Genomic DNA, 19809 nt, shown 5'->3' on the forward strand with positions numbered 1-19809 from the left:
GAACCAAAGATAAATGTATTCTCATGCAGGCGATTTGAATGCGCGGACGGATCACGTATCGATGTTTCGGCCGGTCGCACTCACCTGCCCCCCTCCCCCCCCCAGCTAAACAGAGGTGCCCCCCCCCCCCCGTACTTTCGCTGCCATTCGCAGGTTTGGGCGGGGAGGTGGGGCCGACGATCCGCGAGCGGCATCGGCAGGCGAGAGAGACGCATCCGTACATACCACCACCCCCCCCCAACGGCTCTTGGGTGATTTGCGTTTTAGAAGTCGTAAGCGGACAATGCCAGTCCCTCCCCCACCCCCGCCACCCCCCGCGGCTCCCCCGCCCCCCACCTTCTCGCAGGTAAGCCCGCCAAACGGGTGTCTTCGCGTGCCTCTGGAAGTTTGCAGCCAGAAATAAATAATGAAAACGTCAAGGATTATAACTCGGGAAAACAACAATAACTGTTTTCACCGTACCGGGGTGCTTTGTTTTAAAGCCTTCTAGCAAAGGTGTTGACGGCGTGAATTCATTGGCTTTGTCTGTCTGGCTGTCTGTCTGTCGCTCTGTGTCCATCTCTTCCCTGCTCTTCTTCATCTGTGCATCCGTCTGTCCATATATCTGTCTGTCCGTCTGTCAGTCTGTCAGTCTGTCCTGTCTCTGTGCGTCTGTCTTTGTGCCCGTCTGCCTGTCTCGTCTGCTTTGCGAGGCTAACGATAATCCTGGTGAACGTGATCCATTGTGAATACAGTTTCTTTGCGTAAAGTTGCGTCGCTAATTGGCCTAAAATTGACCAAATGAATTTTTTTCCAAGAACATCGGTAAAAAACCAGCAGTCAGAGCTATTTGCCTTTTTGGCTAACGTGATGATGTCACATTTAGCACGGTGGGGCTATGTATGGTGCATAAAAAAGTTATACGTACATTTCATGCTTGCTCCTCCTCCGCCCTCCCTTCCTGAAGCCATCATCGCAACAGCGTGCAATGTCATCTCGTGTGGCTATTGCTGATTGACTCAATTCCCAGCACCTCGTACGCGTTGTACTTTAGCTGGGGGCCTCCAGGTTTTTTTTATTATGCAGACCGTCCTAAGGTGCGTGATCAAGTTAATTTTTGTTACAAGCATGACCACAAACCGCCCAGAATGCACCTGATTTCTTGATTGCACCGGATCTCGGAAGCTAAGCAGGATTTTGCGCCTGGATAGCGCTTGGTTGCATGCAGTGTGGCGCAGTGGTTGAATTGTAATTTTAATGGTGGGGGGGGGGGGCGGAAGGGGGGGATATCACGCGGCTATGTTAACGACCCTAAAATCTAACTAGAATATTTCTGAAATTGCCGTAAAAAACAACAACTAAAATCTCACACCAAGTCTTCTGTATCAGAAACTAATTCGGATGCAGCCTAGGTGTGTTGGCTACAGCATAAGATGGACACTCCATTGACAAAAAACCTCACCTGTAATATACTTTAGCTTTTTAACGTCGTAACAGAGTTTTTGACGAATGTGGTGAGGTTTTTTTTTAATTATATATCTACTAAATATAAGTTTGTGTCTTCCATGTATATAAAGAACACAGCCCCGGCAATCAGCATGCTTGCTTGCTCATCTGTCTCCAGGCCAACACTGAGCCTCCCAGGCTACCGCGCACGGAGCAGAGGGGCAGGGGAGCGCTGCTCTCCGACATTCAAAGTGGGGCGCGTCTGAAGAAGATCGTGACAAACGACCGCAGCGCACCCCTCCTAGACAGTGAGTGAGTCGGCGCTCGGGGGGGTTGACAGGGCGGGATGGGAAGGTGGGTGGCTGGGATGGAGGGATGGCCGGAGGAATGTACGAGAGAAAGAGGTGAAGGGAGTGAGGGATGGAGGAAGAGGGAGCTAGGGAGAGATGAGGCGAGCCTTTTGGGGGATGGAGACAGGAACAGGGAGAGAGTGTGGGAGGGAGGGATGGATTGAGGGGAGGGATAGGAATGATTGAGGGAGGGACGCGTGCTCCTCCCGGGCTGTGTGTGTTTCTCCTCCGTGTCACGGCATGTTGAGACCATGCGGCGAGGATTTTTGAGCTGCGCGGCGATTTTGCCGAAACACCCTGACTTGCCACGACCGCACGTGCACACGCATGCTTGTACAAGCACGCGTACTCGTACACACACGAGCTTACAGGCCTGTACGTAGACAAAGATCCCCCGTATAGCCTTAGCAGACTGCAGAGACAGTTACTTTGAGGGAGCACCTATGAAGGCCAGATCCAAGCACGAGCGGGAGGTTGGCCAGCACCACAACCGGCCACCTTTATCTCCCCAGTGCTGATATTTACACGCAGCACGAGGTTTTCGTTTTAAGGCTGAGTCAACCTAGTGGACGCCCAACACCGGTTTTAGATATACTTCGTTAGCCTCAGCTGGGAATCGAACTCGGGATGCTGGGTTTTTGTAGCACACTGGCCGATCATCAACCTGAGGTCGTTTCGCAGCCACGGCTAACATCGGTGGCGAGCAATATCTCAACCGGTCGTGGGTGCACAACCGCCTCCACCCGGGTTCACCAACGCCGCACTAATCAGCGCGGTGAAGGATGGGCAAACAACCCCATTATGACCGGCGGGCGAGGGGAGGCCTTTGTCCGCCAGTGGATTAATAAAAGGGCGATAAATTTCACGCTTGCACGCTCGTACACGCATCTCCAGTTGGCACAGAGAAGCCAGTTTGACTTGTTCGCATCCTGTTGAAATTCCGCTGCTGCACTGGCAGTCTGTGCTGACTTGAAACACGGTGGTTTCAACATCGCAGAACCCAAGGGAGGGGGCGGCGGTGGCGGTGGCGGTGGTGGTGGCGGCGGTGGTGTTGGCGGGCTATTTGCCGGTGGCGTCCCTCAACTGCGTCCTACCACAGCACGGGACAATGGAGGTAAGGGTCAGCGTGGTTATGGCACTAGGAGGGCTGTGAGTGTGTTTGTGTGTCCGTGTTTGCGCGTGTCGCTGGGGGGGTCATCACTTGAAAAGAGTAGGCCATTGTGTGCCATCATCTTTCTCCAAATGAGGTTATGCATAGCAACGTCGCCCCCACGACTGCGAAACTACTGCAAGCCTAACGTCTGTGAAACACCGTGCCTTCGTGCGAGATAGCCTTGTGCTATGAGAACGGCGCGAATGGCAAATGGGGATAGTTTATCGTATTCATATTAGAGTAGAACTCCTGTTAACGACCACCCCTGTTAATGACTAATCGCTTAACGACGGGCCTCCATAGAGCCCAATGTGTTCGCTTATCGGCCATTCCCCTGTAAATATGAATTTATGCATTGATTAACCATGTTTCTTAAAATATTGTGTGTTTATAATGTTGTTGCTATATTTATGTATTAATATCCATTGTATAACTATTATAAAGTACGTTTTTTGGGTGAAAAAGGGTAACTTTCAATGCTATCGGAACGAATGAATCCTTTAACGTGTCTTTCCTGTACTCTCTTAACGACCAAATCACTTAACGACCGGTTTTCGTGGCACAAATTACCGTCGTTAAGAGGGGTTCCTACTGTATTACGGACTTTCGCCTCCGCCCTTATCCGTTACCAAAGATTCCGGCAGCATCAGCAGCGGCGGTGCTGGGAGCCGAGGAGCGATGCACCCGCCGCCGGGCGGCCGTCCCGCCGGCATCTCCCTGACGCCACGGCCGTTCTCCAGTGCCGGCAGCAGCAGCAGCGGCACGAGCAGCAGTCGAATGCCGAGCCCTCCTAGCCGCCCCCGCTCCTCGCTGTACAGTAGCAGCGTCGCCACCAACCTGAACGGCCCTGCGCCCGAACCGTCGGTGCTGTCGTCGTCGTCGTCGTCGGCCCACCAGGCGTACGGCGCCGGCAACCCCGCCGGTTACCGTATCGGCGCGGGCCAGAGCAAACCCCACCACGTGGCGCCGCCGCCGCCGCCGCACGGCACCAAGGCCGCATCCCCCGGCGCCCGTCGTCCCTCCTACCCGGCGTCCCCGGCGACGCCCAGGCCCGCCTCGTCGCTCCACTCGTCGTACGCGGGCGCGGGAGGGCAGTACGGCAGCGGCAGCGGCAGCGGCGGTAGCAGCAACAACAACAACAGTCAGCAGCAGCAGCAGCTGCGTCAGAGCAGCCAGCCGCCCCCCATGCAAGGCAGGGACAGACCGCCGCCCCCACACAGGACATCGATGAGGAGGGACGCTCCCCCACCGTACCGGGAGCCTTTGACGCCGTCGGCCCACTCGTACGGAAAGGGGGGCCCCCCCGCGCCACCCCCCCACTACTCGAGCAGGTGAGGGGGCCCGGCCATGGGGGTTTGCAAGCGTCGTGGCCGTTTGTTCATTTACAGAGCGATCGTTGTGTGTGTGTATTTGTGTATCTGTGTGAGGAGACTTTTCATATTTTTTTCTGCTGTGCAACCGAGCCACGCCGGGGAGTGGTGGTGTAGCGGTTAGCGTGCTGAACTACAAACCCGGCGGCCCGAGTTGTATTCTCGCTCACGGCCACCAACACCAGTGACGATTATCTGAATCGGTCCTGGGCCTCCCCTAGATGGACTCGGCCTCAAATGAGTAAATGATGCGGTGTGTAAACATCGCCACTGGGGAGACAAAGGCGGTCGGGCGTGGTGCTTGCCACCCACTCCATCGTGTGCCGTTTCTGTCCTTCATAGGTGCTCGCTAACAGCACTTGCCCCAATAGTCTGTTCAGGCTCTAATGGGGGATCTGGTCTTTGTCTTTGTAGACTTTTATCTCGTTTTCCACTGTACAACCAGGGGTCTGCACACAGACAGCCCGGCGATGTTGTGTGACTGTAATGCCTACTTGAGAAATGATCAGTTTCATGATGGGAAAACCCAATCTAACATTAATAACCAAACAGACCGAAAGAACCAAGAAAACTGAGACCATCAACTTTCTATACTTGCGGGGTAGCACGGTTGACTACGTACAGTGCGAAAGACGTTCAACATACATACATACATGAAAAGCCCAGCTTAGTTATATGCGGCCGAACAAACGCAGGATTAAAAATATTTTTTAATTGTTCACCTTTTTATCCCTTGGCACGTAAAGGTTTTTTCGAGGGTGTCGTGACAATGTGTTTGTTTTCGTTGTTGGTTATTCTACCCCCCCCTCCCCCCAACCCGCTTACGACGCCATGGCGCGGTCGTGTGTTTTTTTTTGCAAAACTGTTAGCTTGCAGAACTGAAATTTTGGCATTCTTCTCCACATTGCCCAGAGCGTGACGAATTGTGAAAACTTTTGTGAACCCCGCCGTACGCAAAATCCGCACGCTTGTCCAGCCGCCGGAGACAAACACACAGCAGCGGCTTGTGAGAGTAACTCCCCCCCCGCTCCCCGGTGGCTTTGTTACGTAACGTTGGCGAATTTTTTTTTTTCATCAGGTGGCAAAGGGGTTGGGATGGAGGCCTCCCCCCCCCCCCCCGGCTTGCACCTCGACTTTTAAATGCCACGTGGCCGCACTGTGTCTTTTTTTGGCACCGTTTCTCACGCATTCCGTGCGCCCTCTCGATCGTCGTGCCCCTTTGATAATTATCTTTGCGTGAACGAAGCAACTCAACCGATTTTGTTTTTGCCAGGTGAGGCACCACTGAGCTGTACAGCTCTTTTTCAGAAGCGACCTAGGCATCACAAATAGTGCTTCTCGTGTGGGAATTTCTAGCAGCAAAATACGCGCACGTTGATTCTAAATGTTGGAGGGAAAAACCGGAGGACCAGGTGAAAAATCCACGGGGAGAAGATGCACACTTCAAATATACAGCAGGCGTCAGGGTCGGTATCGAATCCACGACCTCCTGCATACCAGGCGAGGGAGATAACATCTCGCCACCCTGGCGCTGGCACCACAGACGCCTAAGCGCAGACGACAGCCGTGTTGACGACGCACCGATTTGTCCATTGAAGTCGATCCTTATAGGGTGGCTACACTTTAATCTCACTGATGTATTTGACACAGTCAGTGGGAGTGAAATATCTGAGAAACCCCCCTACTCGTTTCATATGGCTTTTTTGTACAAGTCATTCTTGTTGGCCTGCAGCGTAGTGGTGGTGGTGGTTGGACACAAGTGCGGTGGATGAGACGAAACAGTCAGCGTCTGGTAGAGATCCAGTCCTCCACACGGGTGGAGGAATCAATGAGTCAAGTTCACAGGAACATGGTGGTGGTGGTAGTAGTAGTGGTAGACTAATCATCAAGCGGTGTTTTAACGTGCACATAGTATGTCCAACAATTAGGACTGTGATTCATGTATAAATAATTCGTCCATCGAGTGTGCCAGACTCCACCACTGGAACGGGGTAGAACAATTCAGGGCAGGCTCGCTCTGTCTCTATCTTTTTGCACTTGGCAGGAGCTTTTCTCATAAGATAAGAGAGCATTTTTGTGTTTTGTTTGGGTGGACGCATTGTGAGTTATCCTACAAAGACAAAGATCCCCCATATAGCCTTCGCAGACTTTGGAGCAAGTGCGGCGAGTGAGAAGCTACGAAGGCCGGCACGGCACAATAGGGGAGTGGGTGGCCAGCACCACACCCATAGAGGCGATGTTTACACATTGCACCAGGTACACATTTGAGGCTGAGTCTACCTAGGCAAGGCCCAGAAACGGCGCAGATGAATGGCCACCGTTATTGTTTGAGAGCGGGAATCGAACTCGTGTTGCCGGATTCGTAGCACATGCGTGGCGCTTTGCGCTTCGTGTGTTGACCGGGCCACTTTGCTGCCCGCGACCGCACCCGGCAAATTGGCACAGACGAAGCGATACCCAGCGGTGGGCACGGCTTCACCCCCACCACCACGCGCACGTCGATGTGACGCTGGCGTGACCCTGGCGTGACGCTGGCATGACGCTGGCATGACACCCGGGTGACCGCGCGTTGCCGTCTGCCCCCTCCCCTCCACCGCCACCCGCGCGTAGGAATGGCGCTCCGCCTCCGCCCGCTCACCGGGGAGAGTCGGGCCGTGGCATGGCGCCTCCGCCCCCGCCCAGCCGGCACTCCGTGTCGGACGGCCCGGCACTGCCGCAGAGGCAGAACTCGCTGTACCACCCCTCGGGCGGCGGCGGCGGTGGCACACCGAGGTCGGCGGCGCCCCCTCCTCCGCCTGTGGGCAGCAGCAACAGCCGGCCACCCCCTCCCAGCCGGGAACCTCCACACCGGTCAGGTGAGTCCATGGCGCAGTCATCGTTTTATTCATCCCGGAGGGATGGTGCAGCTGCTGCTCCCCTGGCTCGTTGCTGCTCGTTGTCGTTGATGTTGATGTCATCGTTGTTGACGTCATTGTTGTCTCTGTTATTGTTGTTGCCGTTGTCACTGTTGTCGTCGTCATCGTTGTTGTCGTCATTGGTGTCGTTGTTGTCATTGTGGTCGTTTTTTATCATTGCGTCATTGTTGTCACTGTCGTTGTCATTGTTGTCATCATTATTGTCTTTGTCAATGCTGTTGTTGTCGTCGTTATTATTGTCATCGTTGTCATTGTCGTCATTGTGGTTGTTGTCGTCATGGTTGTCCTTGTTGTCGTTGTTGACGTTGTCATCGTTATTGTCGTTGTTGCTGGGCTGCGGTAGCTTCTGTCCGGGCCTCTGCCCGCCGTGTGGCTCCTCTACGCCGATTCTCACACCCTCACTCCCCCACCTCTTAATTGTAAACTATAAGTTAGACACTTTGTCCCGGGCGGCGAGAAGCGATGGTGTCGCAGCCGCCACGCTACGAAACCTGCCAACATGAGTTCAAACCCCGGCCAGAGCTACCCATCGAGTGAGTGACATCTGAACCGGTGCTCCTGTTTTGGAACCCGTCCCTTCTCCAAGCCACGCTGACCCAACGACCCCCCGCACCCCAACGTGGCAGCGTCCGGCAGATGCTGGGTGGTATTGACTAAAGGAAGCCTGTAAGTTATCGACGGTCCGGCGGTCTGACCCCCCCTCCCCCCCGCCTCTCACGATCGTCCCGTAGGCCCGCCGCCCCCACCTCCGCCGTCGAGGAACGGCGGTGGCGGCGTTACGTTGAGGGGGCCACCGCCGCCGCCCCCGCCTACTTCCGGCCGCTCCCCCTTCACCTCCGAGGCTCCCCCCGGGAGGAGCCGTGGGGGCCCACCGCCGCCCCCTCCATCCAGCCGCCCCACCGGCTTCGGTGCCGCCCCTCCTCCCCCTCCGCACGTCAGGAACGGCCCCCGGGACCCGTTCACCGGCGGCCTCGTGTCGCCCATGGGAGGTGAGACTCGGGAATCCTCTGACCTCTGACCTCGAATCTGATTTTCATCTAATAAACTGTCAAAGTAAAACAGTTTTTTTTTATTTTAGCAGTTAATGCCCACTGAACTTGTATAGCTCTTTTTCAGAAGCGACCCCAAATGATAGCTCTATGCCGTGGCTTATCATCACGAAATATTTTCACGGACAAATACTCTGAACACATGTTGATTCTAAATGCGGAGGGAAAAACTGGAGCATCCGGAGAAAAATGCGCGTGGCTACGGGAAGGATATGAAAACTCGAAATATATAGCAGGCGTCAGGGTCTGGATCGAAATCTATGACCCTCCTGTATACCAAGTGAGGTAGCTAACATCTTGCCACCGTGGCGCCCCTGACTGCACGGTATGATAAAAACGGGTTTTGTGCGAGGATGATGGGGGTGTAACGATGCGTAGATTCGTCAATTTGCATAAATGTTATTGTTTTGTATACACGCTCGCGTTGCGGGCGTCAAATATTACGCGCGAGCATCGATCGTGAGATCTCCCATTAGCGTGGTTGGCTATGTGCGGTGTGGAATTAGTTGAACAAGCGTTACACACGTCTGTGCCGATCATATACGCGCGACTGTTGGTGGGGCAAAAGAAAGTGTACAAACCGAGGAACAGGACAAAAATAACAATGAGGAAAACCGCAAACAAAACGAGACTAAGAACCCATTCTCGAATCAAATCGCGACCCCCCTCCCCCCCCAACTTCCACGAAGACTCGAATGACTGAGCAGGTGAGTCATTGCGCAACCTTGCATGGCTCGCAGCCTCACAGTCGCGCTTCCTTTTACGTTTGCGGGAATTTGCTTTGCGAGAGGGAGAAAATAAATGCTCGGATTGGGGAGAACACAACCGGGTTAATTAGAACAAATTCTCGCCGTAGGGGGACGGTGAAGCGGGCATTGGGGCAGGACACGTCACGGCCAGACGTCACGGAGGGAGCTGGTAGGAACGTTGGGTTGCTCGGTCAATGGCCAGGGTCAACAGCGCCGTGGTGTATTCCGCAAATATGCCCGACTGTGAGGGCGGGCACAAGCCGGCGTGAGTAGGTTAAACGTTGAGTTTTATAAGGGCACCACGGGATGACCAGCCCCTCCCCACCCAGCCCCACCCCTCCCACCCCCCACCCAGCCCCACCCTCCCCACCCAGCCCCTCCCCACCCTCCCCTCCCAGCCCCTCTTCACCCTCAGCTCCCTACCAAGCCCCTCCATCCCCACCCAGCCCCTCCCGGCACGACGGACGGACGGACACAATGATCCCCTGTGGGCTAGTGTAACCAGGAGGTTCCTACTAGTATAATGGACCTCAATGGCAGCCAAAGGATTTGGAAAGCGGTTCGAGAGGTTACGCTCCACCCAGGAGACGGCGAAGTGGATCGATGGTGGCTGATGACGATGAAATTCCATCAGAGTGTGAAGTAATGCCGCCACCCCGCGTGCTATGTTTGTGACCCGTAGAGAGATGTTTGCGGTGGTGTTGTGAAATTTTCTCTGCCCTTCCCCCCTCCTCCCTGCAGACGACTTTGAGTCTCGCTTCTCCTTCCACCCGGTGGAGCACTTCCCACCCCCGGAGCAGTTCCACAACTTCCCCAAGACTTACCCCAGCCACAGCAACCGGCCAAGTGCGGCTCGCACACCGACATCACGCTCGTTTTGTTCGCTCACACGCACACGCTCGCCAACGCGCCCGCCAGACACTCGCACGCTCGCCAACACGCTCGCACGCGATAGGCCACGTTCGTCAAACACTTGCACACTCGCCAACACGCTCGCCAACATGCTCGCCAGACACCCACACACTCACCAACACGCTCGCACACGATAGGCTACGCTCGTCAAGCATGTTTGCACAATCGCAAAAAAGCACTTGCGCGTTTATATGCACACATGCGCGCACAATCGCACGTGCGCGCACTTGCGCCAACGCACAGTCCATTGCCGCTTGGTTACCATGCCCCCTCCCCCCCCCATGCCGCCTCCGCGTGCCCCCCACTGACACTGAACGTCGCCGCCGCTGCTCTTGTTTCTTGCAGATGATTCCATTCCGACGCGGCGAGGGGCGCCCCCACCCATCCCGCCGCTGCGGTGATCCTCAGGTCCTGTCCGTCCAAAGCCACCACGTGGACGGTGGTTTGGGGCGTGGGGGGGGGGGGCGGTTGGTTGGCGCCCTTCATCAATGCAGGAAACTCCTCCGGTCGACCGCAGGAAGCTACAAAAAAATTTTGCTGCACGATTAGTTCTTTTCATGGGTGTCTTTATTCAGTTATTTTCTCTCACCGTCGATTGTATTTTTTTTTTAATGTACAAACAGCGCTGTGCGTCTCTCCCGCGTGTAGTTACGGCGCGGGTGGGGGGCGAAAGGAGGCGTGTCTGTGCTCCGTGTGGATAGGCACGGGGTTGCGCGCGCGACGAGTCTGTAACTTCCCTCTCTTCTCCTCTCTCCGCCGGGGGAGGGCCCTTTCAGGGGCTCTGGCATTCGCGCATAAAGAGGGTCAGTGTTTTGTACTCCTTTGCTCGTTGCGTCGCCGGTAATTTAAGCTTTGTGCGAACCGCGTTTGGGTTCTGGTCGAGGTGCGGAGAGAGACTGTGAGAGGTGGCGCCAATCCACTTGGAGCGATTTTTGTAAAAGAGGCAGGAGGGGAAAAGGGCACGTAACTGTGGACGTAATCATTTGGGGGCCACTCGACAATTCGATGGTTTTGTCGATATTCGTGGCGACGATTGCAAATCCGCGTCGTCGTTGGTGCTGTATATTTGTAGGCCTCGCGGCGCGTGTCGAGTCTGCAGCGGGCATGGATCGATGCGACGACCTCCAAAGGTTTTAAGGTTGTGAACGCGTGCGAATTGTGAATAATTCTCGTGCGAATTGTGAATAATTCTTGTGCGCAGAATGCGATGCACGTATCGTGATTGTGAGGATCGATTTTTGCTTGTTTTATAAATTAAACGTGTTTGTAGTTGGGGAAACAATTGTTGAGGATGAATGGGAAGCATATTCTGTGGATTACAAGATGCTCTCCTCACAAAGTCAAATGTCTATAAAGTTCTGCAGCTCGGGTCTCACACACACACATATCTAGCAGATGATAAGACACATCCCCAACCGTTGCGCTCAGATATAGGCAAATAGACGGAAAGAAAAGCTGCATTTGATTCACAGAGAAAAATCAGTGATACTTGAGAATTGTTTCGGAGTTGAACGCCCCGATCTTGTCAGTGTATTCAGCTCCGTCACTTAATTTTATCGCAGCAAGTTCCACCTTTTGAAACCCACGTTGGCCGTTCCACCATCAGCCGTGTCAGCTATCCCGTAGATTTGTAGCCGAATAAGACCATGAACTTAACAATCATCCACATTTTTCGCTTTTTTGGTGGGAGTGCCATTCCTCATTGATTTTTTTTGTGACAATTGATTCATGATGTGTCCACTGCTGGATGGCTTTTTAGAGGTGAAGTTGGCGGGGCGGAGAGAGAGGTTTATCATCATCATCGTCATGACCAGACGTGTGCCATCCACGGCTGAATGAAAGCCTCCCCAAGTCCGTCGCCACCTGCCCCTCCCCCCCGCCCACAGGGTCACATGATGTTACGGATCAGGTCTGGGCTCCTGCACAAGAGCCCATCCCATCGCTCAATCTCCTCGGTCGCCACCTTTGGCTGCCACTTCGATGAAATGAAGCAATCGAGAAGCCTAGACTGACCACGGAGTTGCTGGTGGTGCGAAAGAGCCGAACGATGAATTGACGTGACGTAACAACTGTTGCTCGTTCGGTGAATATATCTGGCCCGTGCTATGTCAGGGGGACGTGTAAAACGATTCTGCACCTGGCACGGCAACACGCAGTCCACTTCTCGCTGCTACTGGTCACGAGTCACGCGCCACATAGTTCGCGGTTTGACAACGGCGGTGTGTAGCGGTTGGCACGCGGCTGGACTTGCGATCAAGAAGTCGCCGATTCGACGATCTCCTCGAGCGGGGGGGGGCGGAGTGTAGGTGAAACGATGAGGCAAGCTTCTTAAATCCCACCCCGCCACTTGCGTCCACCCAAGCATTGTGAATGTTGTACATGGCACTGGATCGACACGACAGTTCTGCGTGTAGGTGGGGTATAATGTGGGTATGTGGGTAGGGCCGTCCATAGTTTGAGGGGGTGCGGGGCCCAGGACAAATCGCACTTTGTGGGCCGTGCCCCCCCCCTTAAGGGACGGACGGCTACGCTTATTGTTATTATCATCATTGATTTCAATCGACCACCTCTCGTTTGTAGAGCTACCTGTGAGTTGGAGGTCTTTCGGCCAGCGGTGGCATGAACAGGGAGTTGCAGGGGCTGCACTTCTACCTTGTCCAGTCGTTGGTTAGAGGGGGTGTGTGTGTGTGCGTAACGCGCGTTGTGGGAAGCGGTCGTGTTGCGGTCGGCGCGCTGTGCTACGAACCCGGCCGCTCGAGTTCCGTTGCTGCTCACGGCCAACACCAGTAACGATTATTTGAACCGGTCATGGGCCGCCCCGAGGTCTATTCGGCCTCAAATAAGTACAATGGTGCGGTGTGTAAACGTCACCGCTTGGGAGACAAAGGCGACCCGGCCGTGGTGTTGGCCACCCAACCCCCCGAAGTGTGCCGTGCCGGCCTTGAATAGGCGCTACTCGCTAACGGCACTTGCCCCAACTGTGTGGACACGCTATACAGGGGATCATTGTCTTTTTTTGCGTAACGCGTGTTCGTGTGGGTGTAGGCACCGCCTGTGGCCACACGGTGTCACCCTGCGTCAGCGTTTGCACAACGCGCCGTTTTACAACGTGAACTGTGGCCAAAATCCTAGGACGAGACTTTATTCCACGTCGTGTTCTCGTCTTGGACAGACACAAACAGTTATACACAACAGCTTTATATGTTTGCAGCACATTGCAATGTTAACAAAAAAATATTCTATTTTAATACTCCCATTTCCTACGAAGTAATAGTGATGAAAGTAAAACCCCTTTAGTCGATGCCCCCTTGGGACTTTTAAGACCCAGTGTATTCCGGCAGCATTTAGCCGTGCAAACCCTTTGCTGGTTTATTGATTTAATGAGTCTCATCAGCAGTGTGTGGCCCCGCTACACGGTTTATTCATGTAATTTTCATCAACCCCCCCCCCCCCCCCCCCCCCTTTTTGGCGTGATGCGTTTTAGTTCCAGAGTTATCCAGCCTCGGTAAATCAAGAATGTTCATTTCCACATACGTTTTTGCACGTGATCATTTTTTACTTTTTTTTAACACGCGAACTCCCGCAATTGTTTGGACTGTGTTTAATACCGTTCGGCACTCGGCCGCCACCTGTTGCGTATGATGGTCGCAGAGTCCGCAGGTGATGGTGCTGTTGAGGGAACGACGTGCCGCGAAGATAGCCGAGGCAGCCAACTTCCCTACAGGCGAAACAATTAAACTATTTTCTATTTCTTCTTGGTTCTTTCGGTAAAGTCACGTAGAAGGGAAATAATAAAATAATAAAAATGAAACATAATAAAATAATTCTCACGACGTTTCGGCCACAACGCCAGCAGCCGTCGTCCTCAGGTGAAGACCAGGTCTGTCGGGAAGACAGCGTTTGAATGACAGACCTGTTCACCTGAGGACGGCTGCTTGTGTTGTGGCCGAAACGTCGTGAGAATTATTTTGTTTTTTTAAATTATTTTATTATTTCCCTTCTACGTGACTTTACCGAAAGAACCAAGAAGATGAATCCCTGCAATCACGAAAGCTTTAAATCGAAATTTATTTTCTATTCGTTAAATTTGGTGATCATCTACGTCAATATTCCGACAGTGTCCCCATTAGCCGTCCGTGGTGTTACACAGTTCACACGGGACGCGTTTAGTATTTGCGGAAAAAAATCAAATGTAAAACGTACCTAATGGTGTGATTAACGTGTTATTCTCCTCCGGGAGGTTTGCGTGTCAACAGCGTTTAAAAATGTGGGTACAAGCAAGGAGCAGTTGGGGCTCGCGTTATTTTCCAAACCATCCGCGAACCCCTTGCGGTCTTTAAAGATGTACAGTTGTACGCGTGGGCGGTGGGGTTAGACGAGGTGTACATTTCTTTTACCGTATATATTTTTTTTTGGGGGGGGGGAGCAAATGGTTTGATGAAAAGTCAAACAACATTTCGTGTGTCGAGTCGGGTGCGTTTAAGGTGGTTGCGGCGATGAAGATGAATGTATTTCCTTCCTCTTGGATCACAGCTGGACTGTCGGGGGAAAAAAAAATCTCCCCGTCCACGCAGCGCGTTTTGTCGCGGTTTGGCTTTTTTTCAGGTCTGCCGATTATTTTTTTTTCCGACGTCGCCCACCCGCCCGCCACTCGTCACGGTCGCTGGAAGGAGTCGCGACGGGCCGGCAGAAGGGGGGAGACTTGTGAGCAAGTTTGGGCCTTCGGCGAAGGACTCGCGGAGTCGCTGCAAAGTGGCGGCCCCTCCTGATCACGCACGCCATCTCATGCCTGCTCGCTGGACTCGGAACTATTTTTCTACCCCAGCTTTTCCGCCGTCAACGTTTCAGCGTTGCCCCCCCCCCCACCCCCCACACTTCCACGCGCACCCCCCCCCCCCCCTTTTTGTCCATTCCTCCTCGGCGTGTGATCTTACCGTTGAGCGGGACCAGTCTTCTTCCGACCAACAGCCCCCCGAGGACTTCCAACAAAAAAGAATTAAAGCGACTGTGAATGTTTTATTCCAAAATCACTTCATAAATTCCATCAAGGCCGGGTTGGGGGAGGGGGGGACTTTTTTGTGATTATGCAAATTAATAAAACACGGGACTAAAATCCACACGCGTCGTTTCTCACGCCAGCGCACACCTTTTTGCCGTAAGCGTCGTCCTGCCGACGCGTGCCCCTGTGCTGTGCCGGTAATCGTGTCGCCGCTTCCTCCGCCTGTGTAAAACGACGCTGTCAAGTTGTGGTTTTGCTAAGGTTTCTTCTTTTTTTTGTTGCCAACCGCTGCAAATGAGACAGATTATGGGTAGTTTTTGTGTTTTTTTGGCACGGCTGCGTCCGCTCCGTCGACTGACGGCACTCGATGTGAAAGATTTTCAAGGCGGGCCTGTGGATTTTGTAGGAATTAAGTCTTTTCGACACTGCAGGGCATTTGCCTACCAAAGCAAGGGGGTACTCTCTCTCGTTTTGTTCGAATGGTTGTCAAGTTCAGCCGCACGGAAACCGCAGGGAAGTTGGGAGAGAAACAAAACCCGTGTCATCGTTGCGTCAAAATACAATTTTGCGTGTGGGTTAGCATATTTAAACAAATGATTCCAGTACATGGGTTGTTTTGGTCCAAAGTAATTTTTGTTCGCAAAGCGCCAACTCGCATCTGTCCTTAATGAACGCATCTGTCTATTGACTTCATTGGGGAAGCTATTGCCGGGTAATTTCCCCCATTGTTTCTGATTCTCTTTCGAGGAGTTTGGTGTCACTTATTTAACGCGTGCGTCCGTATAGTTTTATTTTTGTCCCGACGGCATAGAGCGGATGCATTTTGTGTGATGCATCAACCACCACGAAATGAAATTTTTTTTTTTTTGCTTGGTCACTGTGCGCATCAACCCGGGGCACCTCTGAAATTGCTTTCGCATACCACAAACACCCACGCGAGGGATTGACGTGATGTTTTGTTTTTTTTGTGCGTAACAAGAAAAAAGATCGTTGCTTTGTTCGTTTCGCTGTACGCCGCTGTTATTTTACTGTAAACACCGCGCGCCGCGGTGAGGTTGTGTACAGGTGTGTGATGTTGTTTTTTTTGTTCTTTACTCCTGCTGTTGTGACAAGGTCTCTCTGTGCTGGAAATCGGCAAAAAGTAATAAATTTGGAAAGTCTGCCGTTACCCCCCCACCCCCCCCCGCGCGCGTCCTTCTTGTCGTGAGCGCCGTCAGTGTGACGCATCGCCCATGAGAAGATTAAAAGTCATTTTTTATATATTTATAATGACGTCAACAGTGTTTAAGCCATAATTACACAGCGCGATAGAAGAAGCGATCGCCTTTCATCTTGATGATATTGCTTTTTTTGTTCGCGAAAAAAATCGCTTAAGGTAACACCGACTGGAAAACGCCAAGATAAGAGATGACGCGTCCCTCCCGATGCGACTTCGGATTGTACCTCCTCGTGTCCGGCACGACGCCCGACGTTTCGCTCCACGTGCTTGTGGAGCGATTTTAAAGGATTCGCCACGTGCTGCTACTGCTGCTTGTGCCGTGTGTGGATGTGGGACGAGCGGTGTTGTTTATTTTCTTCCGGGATAGAAGCCAGAATTCCCGGACACAGCTCTTTATAACTCTCCAATAAGTGTGTCATTGTGGTCATTCAGAGCAGGCCGTGCACTATCACGACGCAATTGCCCCCCCCCCAACCCCCCCCAACCCCCCCATCGACAAATATACGAACGAGACGTCCGCGATAGCACTCCCCTCGCTGCTCCGGACGCGGCTATCTGGCTTGACCACCTGGATGTGAAAGTGCATTTGTTGCTCTGCCATGTTCACATCGGCCAGACGACAAGGAGAGAGAGAGAGAGATCGTCACTCCGCGTGTGCCTGGTGAAAGCGAGGCACCTGGAGACTTTGACTTTTAAACAACTTTTATTGCCGCCAGCAGCAACGGCACTGAAGGCGATTCCGATACGAAACACAGTCACCAGCAAACAAATGAAAACAAACGCTTTAAGTCCACGCGGTGTGGCGCTAAGTTCACCGCGCGCAAGACGAAAGAAAAGTCACGTGGTGGTGGTGGTGGTGGTGGTCATCGCGCACGCCACGGTGACGAGCGAGCGCTTCAGAAGGTGAACACGAGGGTGCCGTCCACGCTGGTACAGAGGAGAGGCTCTCCGTGCAAACGAGGGTGGTGGCACGCGTACCGCAACCCGACAAAACACACACATCAAAGACCAATACACACTAATTAATTGTATGAAAGCATCTGCGTGAATAGGGGACTGCAGAGCTTTGGGCAATTGTTGGTAGCTTGGTTGCTCCTCGGCAATCGTGAGAAGGCAAATGTTGCGTGAACGATGGACGCTGGCGATAAATGGAAGCGTTGCGAGGCACGGATGTGTAAACCAACGTAATCGATATGACCGTTTTGTACAGTGGGAGTTCACACCGACTGTGTCTCTGTTGTATTGCTTGGGTGAATTCCAATGACCGTCTCGCCTGCGATGTGAGGAATTGTTGCTATGCTGGTGTCATCAACAATTTGATGTTCATTTAGAAACGTACGTTTAGAGCGGTGGCTCTTAACCAGCGGTGCGAGATGCCCTTTCTGGGGGTGCGAGACATGCCAGATTTATTTCGAAGGTAAATAATCGAAAAAATTAACCCGTACAAATTAATCCGTAAAAACAAAGTTTTTCACTATAAATCCTTTATATGCGTGGCGGCTAGAGTCCTCTCGTCCTCTGGCTTGAGATGGCTGCCACCTATGGGTGAGATGATTGCCTGCCACCATTAAGCAATTGGTAATTAAATATAATTCATTTTTACCTAAAAAGTGTAAAATTTAGGAAAAAACATTTCAAGAAAATAAATTGTCACGCACAACGAGTCTGTGTGCAAAATGTCAGCTCGATTGGATCACGGGAAGTGGGTTAAAAAACGACTGAAAGATTTGCACGGTCGTAAGCGTGCAAGCAAGCAAGTGAACTTAATATAAAGGATTTAAAAAGACAAATAAAGCACTGGCACGTAAGTAACTCTTGAGTTTAATCGATCCCTATGTGTTTATGAACATTGTTTTAACGATTGAGATCTAAGGGGGAGTGCAGGCTGCAGTAAAGGTTAAGAACCACTGGTTTAGAGAGTGGGCTGCGATGCATTTCCACGTGATGACAAGCCACTTCGTTCAGCTATCATTTGTGAGAGCCAGGTCGCTTCTGAAAAACGAGCTCTCTATACAGCTCAGCGGGGCCCTTGCCCGGTAAAGTAAAATAAACGCGAAGGCTGCCGAGGATTCGCGTGAACCAATTTCTCACGAGATTTCGACTCGGACAAGAATTGAGCCCTTGCGCGTGCAAATTCGATGCGTTCCTTTGCGAGCGTAAGACTCCTTTCAATAACAAGTCCCGGCCACACGCATCTCGGCGTCCGCGAGTCGAGCACGTGCCATGGCCGACGCATTTGGAAGTCGCATCATCGAAGTTTCCTTGACCATGACCTTCTTTTGTGCCGAGGTAAATGCGGCTTCTCAAATGTACGGTGCAGTATTATAATTTTGTGATGTATTTTTTTCCTTCACTTATTTTGTCGCGTTATTACCTGCGTTATTATCTGTCTTGTGTTGTACAATTGAATTGGCGACATATAGGATGTTGTTTATGGGTACAGTTGCAGGGATTAATATTATGAAACACTTTTATGTTCTGCCTTACGTTCAGTCGGACAGGTGAACCTAACCCCCCCCCCCCCCCCCGTTTTCCCTCCAAATATAAACGTCGTAGTCTCGACTTTCGCGCTGATTGTTAAGAACCGAACTCTAGCGAATGCCGATGCCTCACCTCATATCTCGTGAGAGTTTGTCGGCTGAAAATAACTTCAGCAAGGGTTGCGTTTGCAAAGGAGAGGATGCTTACCCATCACAGCAGCGATTCCCATCTCCAGGGCGCCGCGGTGGCTATGAGATGTTAACTACCTCGCCTGGTCTACAGGAGGCCGTGGGTTCGAAACCGACCCTGACGCCTGCTGCTGTATATTTGGAGTTTGCGTGTCTCTCTCTCATCATCACGGTGGCTAGGAGATGTTAACTACCTCGCCTGGTCTACAGGAGGCCTTGGGTTCAAAACCGACCCTGACGCCTGCTGCTGTATATTTGGAGTTTGCGTCTCTCTCTCTCATCATCACGGTGGCTATGAGATGTTAACTACCTCGCCTGGTCTACAGGAGGTCGTGGGTTCGAAACCGACCCTGACGCCTGCTGCTGTATATTTGGAGTTTGCGTGTCTCTCTCTCATCATCACGGTGGCTAGGAGATGTTAACTACCTCGCCTGGTCTACAGGAGGCCGTGGTTTCGATTCCGATCCTGATGCCTGCTGCATATTTGGAGTTTTCGTGGCTTTTTCCCCATGCTCGCGTGGATTTTTTTCCGGGTCCTCCGGTTGTTCCCTCCACATTTATAATCGGCGTGCGTTTCGAGTATTTGGCTACTGCTATGCATTTCCACGTCATATTCGAATTCGTTGAGCTATGATCTGTGGCCAGGTCACTTCTGCAAAAGAGCTCTACAGCTCAGTGGGCCTTACCTGGTAAAATAAAAAAATAGTTTAGTTCAGCTCATCATTTACAACCCTATTACTCCACTGCTAGACGAATGCCTTCCACGCATGGTGTCCGGTCATAGAGGTTCGTTTGGCCATACTTCACCACGCTGGTCAGCTCGGGTTTTGGCGAAATCGTCGTGGTGACGGAGGAAAGCCAGGGCCGGTTTCAGGTAATCCACCCGCCACTGACGTTATCCGTGACCGGCCAGCCAACTCGAGTCACCGGGTTTTTTTCCCACGCAGCGTGCTAACCACTGCGCCACCACTCCCTATAGTTACTAATGGGCAATGATGA

The 19809-nt window shown here is 52.5% G+C and overlaps 1 protein-coding gene across 1 annotated transcript in view; it reads left to right on the forward strand.

Moving 5' to 3' along the window:
• Positions 1-16098, forward strand: part of WIPF2 (WAS/WASL interacting protein family member 2) — a 37412-nt gene extending 21314 nt beyond the window's left edge. The window contains exons 2-9 of the mRNA XM_078865984.1: positions 154-346; positions 1604-1733; positions 2773-2889; positions 3563-4259; positions 6909-7153; positions 7945-8202; positions 9753-9857; positions 10269-16098. Coding sequence (XP_078722110.1) covers positions 284-346; positions 1604-1733; positions 2773-2889; positions 3563-4259; positions 6909-7153; positions 7945-8202; positions 9753-9857; positions 10269-10324 — 1671 coding nt within the window. The 5' untranslated portion in view covers positions 154-283 and the 3' untranslated portion in view covers positions 10325-16098. The remainder of the gene's footprint in view (positions 1-153; positions 347-1603; positions 1734-2772; positions 2890-3562; positions 4260-6908; positions 7154-7944; positions 8203-9752; positions 9858-10268) is intronic.
• Positions 16099-19809: the final 3711 nt, after the last annotated feature.

This window comes from Lampetra fluviatilis, chromosome 21, assembly GCF_964198595.1.
Source record: "Lampetra fluviatilis chromosome 21, kcLamFluv1.1, whole genome shotgun sequence".
Classification (NCBI taxonomy): Eukaryota; Metazoa; Chordata; class Hyperoartia; order Petromyzontiformes; family Petromyzontidae; genus Lampetra; species Lampetra fluviatilis.